At 31.8% G+C, this 8,926-nt stretch overlaps 1 protein-coding gene across 1 annotated transcript; it reads left to right on the forward strand.

Moving 5' to 3' along the window:
- Window positions 1–3,657: 3,657 nt before the first annotated feature.
- LOC115717558 (heterodimeric geranylgeranyl pyrophosphate synthase small subunit, chloroplastic-like) lies at window positions 3,658–5,074 on the forward strand. The gene has a single exon (XM_061117250.1). It carries the CDS (start codon window positions 4,042–4,044, stop codon window positions 4,987–4,989), a length of 948 nt encoding a protein of 315 aa, XP_060973233.1. The 5' UTR covers window positions 3,658–4,041; the 3' UTR covers window positions 4,990–5,074.
- The last annotated feature ends 3,852 nt before the right edge of the window (window positions 5,075–8,926 follow it).

Consider the following 8,926-nt stretch of genomic DNA (forward strand, 5'->3'; position numbering starts at 1 on the left):
TCGATGATTCTCGACAAATCTAATACCATGATCCTTGCTATCTCATGTTAGTTTATTGCATATGCAAACATTCAATATTTATTGTCGACAAAAATTTCAATAAATGATAATTTCCTCCCATATTGACATAACTTATAGAGATCTCTTTAAATTACATATTTTTCAAATATGTTTATCATTTATAGGTACCTATAACGAATCACTTCAGGGATTCAATTATGATGAAATGTGTTATGTCTAACTTCTCTTGGGAGTCTTTTCGAGTACCGTTTTCATCACGGTTATCATTTTAATACTTTATAACATTAAGGTATCTCCATGAGTACCTCTAGATTTAACAACTTCAGGGCAAATCAAATGAACATTTATTAATAATTTCTACATTGTTCATTTACGCTTCAGGCGTTTTCAACTCATTCTATCTCAACTTTGAATAATATTGATTTGCAGTTGGTATATATCATTTTGAACTATATTGTTCTTATATACTTTGTGCAAGGATCATTTTTCAAAAATTATCATCGATCCCAACTGCTTCTCTCCCCCTGATCGAGAGATTTTTTAAAAATTGTGATATCTAATAATATTAATACACCTGTAGGGATTTCAATATATCACAATGAATCAATATTTGTTTAAACTCATATATACTATATGACATTGAACTTTAGGTTCAATAAACTTTAGTTTCAAGTTCAATCCTTATGAACTTAATTCATTTCTAAGAATGAGTCATACGTGTATAATTAGAAATACATAAATTTACACATTTTGTAAATGCATGATTATATAATCTTATCACATTGATAAGAAACTATGCAATAAAAATCTAACAATAGCTCAAGATTGCTAAGGAAATATAATTTAAATATTTTCTATGTGCAAATATATGCACATTCTTCTTTTGAGCCTTATAAATTAACAATGAGAAGAATCTTTTGGTTCTTCAACAAAATTTAGTCAAATTCTTTGACAATTTATTGCATATGATTGATCATGTCAAAATATTTCAATTCATGAACTTCAGGTTCACTATAATTTGTATTTCAATGAAACTTTCACAAGGTAATGTAAAATCACTACAACATATAAGTAATCATAAAAAGTTTCATTTTTATATACACGAATAATATAATTATATTATTCTCCAAAACATATACACTCTTCAGGAGTCACTATTATGTTTATCAAACTTTATATTTCTTCAGGAATCACTATCATCAATTCAATGATGTGTATAATTTAAAAGATACATGACAACTTCATCATGTTATTGTAATGGTCAAATAGATATAACCATAATATATCATTCATTTTTCCTGGTATCTTTTTAACAAGTCGTCTAATTTATTAATAGACTATTCATCAGTCTAATTATCATGACTTGATATATTATATATTTAAATGTACAATAAGTACATATAATAAGTTATTTCTTATCACTTTCATAACTAGATAAAAGTTATACATCTAGGTACATACAAATATATTTTACTACTCCAAGTAGCAATTGTATGTAAGACTTCTTCAGGAAGCTTTTCAAATAATCACTTTGTGATTCTTTATCACTTTGATTATATTGGATCACTAACAAATGTTAGTAAGTTATATATTCACTTCTGGGAATATGCAAATTGAATTATATAGTAACTATATATATACATATCCTGTACCAACAATAGTTTGAAACTATTGATTTCAAGAAATAATAAAATATGTATATATTAATTTACTTTTGGCATTGCCAATATATGTGAAATCTATATTCTTTGAAATAGAATTTCATGTTTATTCATTCTCTTTAGGGAATGATATTTAAATATTCTAAATGTACAATAAATTTGTACAATTCACATTCTATTCAGTAATCAAATATACTTTTATCTTGATTATAAGTGTGTCTGTACTACAAGTACGCGACTACTATTATTCAATTCCACACATGATATATAGATTTCATGCACTTTGTGTGGTATCTCATCTTTTGGTTGTTTCCACTTTCTTCTGGAAATATATGAGTAGTAAACATTATTGTATTCACTTCAGGGAATGACATTGAACAAGTAGAACATTATTATAAATTTCTTAAAAATTTATTACTTGTTCATCCATAAAAATATAAGAAATTATTCAGCAATTTCTTTTACGATATTTCAAAGAGTATATGAATGCAATTTTTGCATAGTCTCCAAGATGTATGCAGAATTTAATCTTTAACATATGTCAGATTCAATAATTTCTAACATTGCAAATAATAACAATGTATAATAACATGACTAATACGAGCAATCTTTAAAAGTAGTTGAATTCAATTCGTATCATTCTCTGCAGGGAATGATGAACAATAAATACATGCCTCATGTATTTAAATAACATTAGTCATGCTCATTGTTGTTCTTATACTTTGATGTTTCAATGCAATTTTCTTAACATTCTTTTTGGATATTCAAAACCCACTATAAAATTGCTTCAATAATAATCATTTTTAATGATTCTTTAGTTGTATTCACATAAATACAATCATTTTTTTTTGACAAATATAAAACATTTACTTCAGGAAATGTTTGTCAAAATCTATATCGATATTAGATTACTTTTCATTGTCCTCAAAGAATACAAGAACATATATATAAATATGTATTCATCTCTTTCATTATATATCCATCAACTATATAATGAATATTACGTTTGCATAATCTTCAGGATATATGCAAGATTTTATTGAGGACGCATAATCATCAGGATATATGTAATATTTTATCGAGAATGCATAATCTTCAGGATATATGCAATATTTTATCGATGATGCATAATCTTCAGGATATATGCAATATTTTATCGATGATACATAATCTTCTAGATATATGTATAATTTATATATATATTTTCTCTATCATATCATAGGCACACATATATTGTAAATATTATGAATGATAAGAACATAATATATATATGAAATCAATAATAAATATATAAAAATATATACATACACATATAATATAATATATATAGATATATAGATAAAAAGAAAAAAGAAAACAAAGGATTCTTGAAATTATTTCAGTCAAATAAGTATATATATAAATATATATTTAGTGTATTTTGACTTTGAAACAATTCAAGAACTTTAACAAAATACTTACATTGGGACTTGGGCAGAGACTCATACTTGAAGCTTGAGCAGAGACTCGTGCTGATAACGTGTTATGAAATAATATAAAATAATATAAAGTAGATGAGAAAAAAGAAGAAGAATAAGATGAAGAGAGAAAGAGAAAGTGAATGAGAATTTCTGAGTTGTTTATTCCAATGGGGTGAACCCCTATTTATACAAATACAAGAGTGAAATATTAAGAAACTAAGAAAAGAGAAACTAAGAAAAGAAGAATGTTTATTACAATTAATGGTAATAAATAAAAGATTTGGACATCCACATAATTATTAATATTTATAACAACCTTCTATTTTTCTTCAATTAAAAAAATTGTTGCCAAAGACGTTTTTAATAGCTACCAGTGTAATATAAAATTAATAATTTATTTCTATCATTGTATATTATCACTCAAAAAAAAAAAAAAAGAGAAAAGCGAAAAGGCACCAGTGGTGCCAAATACCCTCCTACGTATTAATATTGCTATTAGTCTAGTTAAGTATCGGGTCCCATATAGTTTAATATAATAATTTTTAGGGAGTATAACTAGCTAATTACAAGGCGACATGTCTTAAGGGTGTTAAGCACCACTCGTTCAATACAAAAAAAAGTCCAAGTATACCTTTCTTATATGCCTCGTAAGTAACGACCAAGGCAATGAAATCCCATGACTAAATTATAGCATAATAAATTTCACCAAAAAAAAAAGCCAAAAACCTAACATAATAAATAATACATTAATTATTTCAATGTCAAACAAAAAAAACGGTATGTGTTTTTTTTTTTTTTTGAAGCCCCCAAATTTGTTTTAAAAACACATGTTCGACCATTGCTTTCCTTACTTTCTTTATTTATATAATTTTTTTTAGGGGAGCTCTAGAGCTTCATCAATGGCGGTTTATAATCTATCAATTAATTGCAGTCCAAGATTTGTTCATCATGTTTACGTTCCACATTTCACATGTAAATCCAATAAGTCGTTAAGTCACGTACCCATGAGAATAACCATGTCCAAACAGCATCATCATTCTTATTTTGCCTCCACAACAGCCGATGTAGATGCCCATCTCAAGCAATCCATCACTATCAAGCCACCACTCTCAGTTCACGAGGCCATGTACAATTTCATCTTTTCCACACCTCCGAATTTAGCACCGTCATTGTGCGTGGCGGCGTGTGAGCTTGTCGGGGGCCACCAGGACCAGGCCATGGCAGCAGCCTCCGCCTTGCGCGTCATCCACGCAGCCATCTTCACTCATGACCACCTCCCTTTAACGGGCAGGCCCAATCCAACAAGTCCTGAGGCAGCGACCCACAATTCTTACAACCCAAATATTCAGCTCCTTCTCCCGGACGCAATTGTACCTTTTGGGTTCGAATTGTTGGCCAATTCTGATGACCTTACCCATAATAAATCAGATCGGATTTTGCGGGTCATTGTAGAGTTCACACGCACCTTTGGATCACGAGGAACTATTGATGCTCAATACCATGAGAAGCTAGCCAGTAGATTTGACGTTGATAGTCATGAAGCCAAAACTGTCGGGTGGGGCCATTATCCCTCTTTGAAGAAGGAAGGTGCGATGCATGCATGCGCTGCTGCATGTGGGGCCATTCTTGGAGAGGCACATGAAGAAGAGGTTGAGAAGTTGAGAACTTTTGGTCTTTATGTGGGCATGATTCAAGGATATGCCAATAGATTTATAATGAGCAGCACAGAAGAAAAGAAAGAAGCAGATAGAATCATCGAGGAGTTAACCAATTTGGCTCGCCAGGAACTAAAATATTTCGATGGGAGAAACTTAGAGCCATTTTCAACCTTTCTTTTTCGTCTATAGAAATTAAGACGTTTTGTTGTGAAATTAAAAAAATGTATTTAATTATGTTTTATTTGAAACTAGAAAACTGGCTGCGCGTTGCCTACATAGCTAGTCTAATTAAGAATATATATATAATAGTTAATAAAATAATTTCATTAATTAATATAATAAGTCTGCGCTTCTCACAAATAAAAAATATATTCAATAGATAAAATTATAATTTTTATATATAAATATTCTTACTATGTACAAACCTTATAATTTTTAAGAAATTTTTTAATTAAAGTAGCAAAAATTAAACTTTTGGTTTGCATGATTATTTCTAAAGAATCATACTTTTCTTTTTCTAGATTAACAAAAACTATTTCTATTTTTCTTAAAGCAATAAGGTGGCATTTGGTTGGAGGTAATGAAATAGAATGGAATGAAAAGGAAATAATTTTCATTTCATTCCTTTGTTCGTTGCATTTTAAAGTATTGGAAGTATTGGTTGGAGGTAACAAATCGTTTTAAGTCCAAATTTCTTGCAAGCAAATCAATTTACCATGGCTCTGATACGAGTTGTTGGAATTATTATACCATGATCTTAGATCTACTCACAGGTATGTTGATTTAACAACCTAAATATGAAATTCTAAAACGATAGAAAATTAAACACATAAAAGTATGAGAAATCTTACATTGGGTGCAGCGGAATATATGTCTCCTCCCACTCAGATCTCTAACCCTTGATTCTTTTTTGTCGTAGAGTACAATCAAGATCTGAGCCCGAATGTCCTTCTTTGTTGACTCTGAATTCTACACAGCCTTCCTCACTATGATTGAGGTATTACTTGATGTGTGTGGGCACTACTCTATCACTTAGAGGATTTCGAAAACAGAGAAGGTAGCGAGAGAGAGAGAGAGTGGCGGCTTAAGCAAGGTTTTTGAGTGAAAGAAAATTCTGTCAAAGTGTTACAAAACCTGAAGCCTTTACCTTCTATTTATAGAAGACCACATAGGGTTATGGTTGAATTACTTGGCATTAAAAAAATGAAAAATAAATGGGAAAAGGGAAGCAAAGTGGCCGGCCTAGGCAATATGGAAACCAGGCCTTCCACTTTTCCAACTTTCCTTTTCTTACATTCCTAGTTTCCCATTTTGTCAAAAACTGCCAATTCCTTCATTCAACCACATAAATGTCAAGTCTAATTATTTAATAATTAAAATTAATTATCAAATAATATATTTTCATTTATTTATTAATAATAAAACTAATTAAAGTTTCCCAATTAATAAATATACCCTTCAAATTCTCTATTTACTAATTTGCCCTTAATAAGTGATAAATTCTCAAATAGACACAGTCTAACTTGAGAATTATAATTGATTAATTAAAATCAATTAAATGAGTCTTACAAGTAATATTGTCTCAACTAGTGAGGGGACCATGGGTCTATATATCCGAGCTTCCAATAAGCAGATCAAGAATTTACTACTTAAATTCACTGACTTATTAATTCTTCGTTGAATCCGCGCATAGAACATAGAATTGCACTCTCAGTTATATAGAACGCTCTATATGTTCCACCATATAGATACGTCATTAGTTATCCATTGTTATAATCCTAATTTGATCAATGATCCTCTATATGGATGATTTACACCACCGTAACACCCTACAATGTATTTTATCCTTAAAACACTTAACCCTGTATAAATAATATTTCAGCTAAGTGAAATGAGTACTCCACCATTTATATTCGTTTGGTTAAGCTTGAAGGAAATCATCCTTTGCTTACTATTCGCCAGATAGAAGCTATAGATTCCATATTTATGTTAGCACTCCCACTCAATTGCACTACCGTGTTCCCAAAATGTACGTATCATCCTGACCCAAAAGTAGGCTTAACTAACAAATCAAAGAACACGAATAATACTCTTGAGATTGAACCTAACCATATCAGGATTTAGATCATTTGATCTAGGATCAACTTAGTGATATTGAATTGAATAGATACTACGGTAAGTTTTATAAATCTATTTCAAAGTTCAATATCGGTCCATTCCAATGCATACTCCATGCATCCAACCCGAGCTTTACTTTAACCAATGTTCTGGAAAGAACATAGCATTTCTCCAAATGCAAGTAAACTCTGTTGTAGATTGTCATATCAGTAAAACCCATTGTTCTGATAAATCTAGGAATTCTTTATTCACATAGTCATGTTTACTGTCCACTGTGTTGACAACACAATAAACATGATCAAGTATGTGAAAATGGTTTGAATGAATTTATAAATCAAATAGACAAACAAATGATAAGGTGAACCAAAACATACGCAAATGACTGAAAAATACTTCTGTTACTTTATTGATATTGAATTATCTAGATTGCATTGAAATAGAGTTTTATTTAGGGCATAAAACCCAACAAACTCCCACTTGTACTAATATAAAACTAATCAGTACATTTCAATTAACCTTAAATTCTGACGGTGCTTTTCAAATGCAGTCACTGCCAAGACTTTGGTGAATGGATCAGCTAAGTTGTCCTGTGTGTCCACTTTCTCCACCAGTACATCCTCTCTTGCCACATATTGTCTGATAATATGATATTTTCTTTCTATATGTTTGCTTCTCTTGTGGCTCCGAGGTTCCTTACTGTTGGCTATAGCTCCATTGTTATCACAAAGCAGGACTAAAGGCTTTTCCATTCCAGGTACTACACCAAGACTGGTGAAGAACTTTCTAAGCCAGACAACCTCTTTAGCTGCTTCAGCCGCAGCTATGTATTCTGCCTCCATGGTAGAATCCGAAATCGCGGTTTGTTTCGCACTTCTCCAAACCACTGCTCAACCCCCAAGAGTAAACACCATCCCAGATGTAGATTTCCTGTCTTCAAGACATGCCTGGAAATCTGAGTCTGTATAGCCTATGGGATTTAGAGCACCACTCTTGTAGACTAATACATAATTTCTTGTACTCTTTAAGTATTTCAAAATATACTTAACAACATTCCAATGTTCCTGTCCTGGATTTGACTGATACCTGCTCACGATTCCAACTGCATAGCAGATGTCAGGTCTAGTGCATAACATTGCATACATTAGACTTCCAACTACAGAAGCATAAGGAATTTTTGCCATGTCTTCTATCTCTTGAGGATCAGTAGGACACTGTTCCTTAGATAAACGGATACCATATCTAGAAGGCATATTTGCCCCATTGGTATTAGTCATGGAGAATCTCTCTAGAACTTTGTCAATGTAAGTTGTTTGAGAGAGAGCAAGGGATCTGTTCTTCCGGTTTCTAATAATCTGAATACCGAGAATATAGGCGGCCTCACCCAAATCTTTCATATCGAATTGAGTGTCTAGCCATTCCTTGAAGTGAGTCATTTTCTTGACATTGTTGCCAATGATCAAAATGTCATCAACATAAAGGACCAGGAATACTACTACTTGGTCTTCCTTGAGTTGGTAAACACAAGGTTCATCTTCATTCTGATGAAAGTCGTAGGTTTTAATGATCTCATCAAATATTTTGTTCCATGAGCGAGAAGCTTGCTTAAGTCCATAAATAGACCTATTTAATTTGCAAACTTTATTTTCCTGCCCAGGAAGAACATAACCTTCTGGTTGCTCCATATAGATAGTTTCTTCAAGAAGCCCATTAAGGAAGGCCTTGACATCCATTTTCCAGATTTCATAATCGAAAGCGGCCGCAATGGAGAGAAGAATTCGGATGGATTTGAGCATGGCGACAGGACTAAAAGTTTCCTCATAGTCCACACCTTCTCTTTGGGTATAACCCTTGGCGACCAGTCTAGCTTTAAAAGTTTCGACTTCGTCTCCAACGCCTCTTTTCTTCTTGTAGACCCATTTACATCCGATTGGACGATAGTCATCGGGAGGATTTACATATTCCCAGACTTTGTTCTTTTTCATGGAATCCATTTCTGAATCCATGCCGG

This window comes from Cannabis sativa, chromosome 6 (genome assembly GCF_029168945.1).
Source record: "Cannabis sativa cultivar Pink pepper isolate KNU-18-1 chromosome 6, ASM2916894v1, whole genome shotgun sequence".
NCBI classification, from domain to species: Eukaryota; Viridiplantae; Streptophyta; class Magnoliopsida; order Rosales; family Cannabaceae; genus Cannabis; species Cannabis sativa.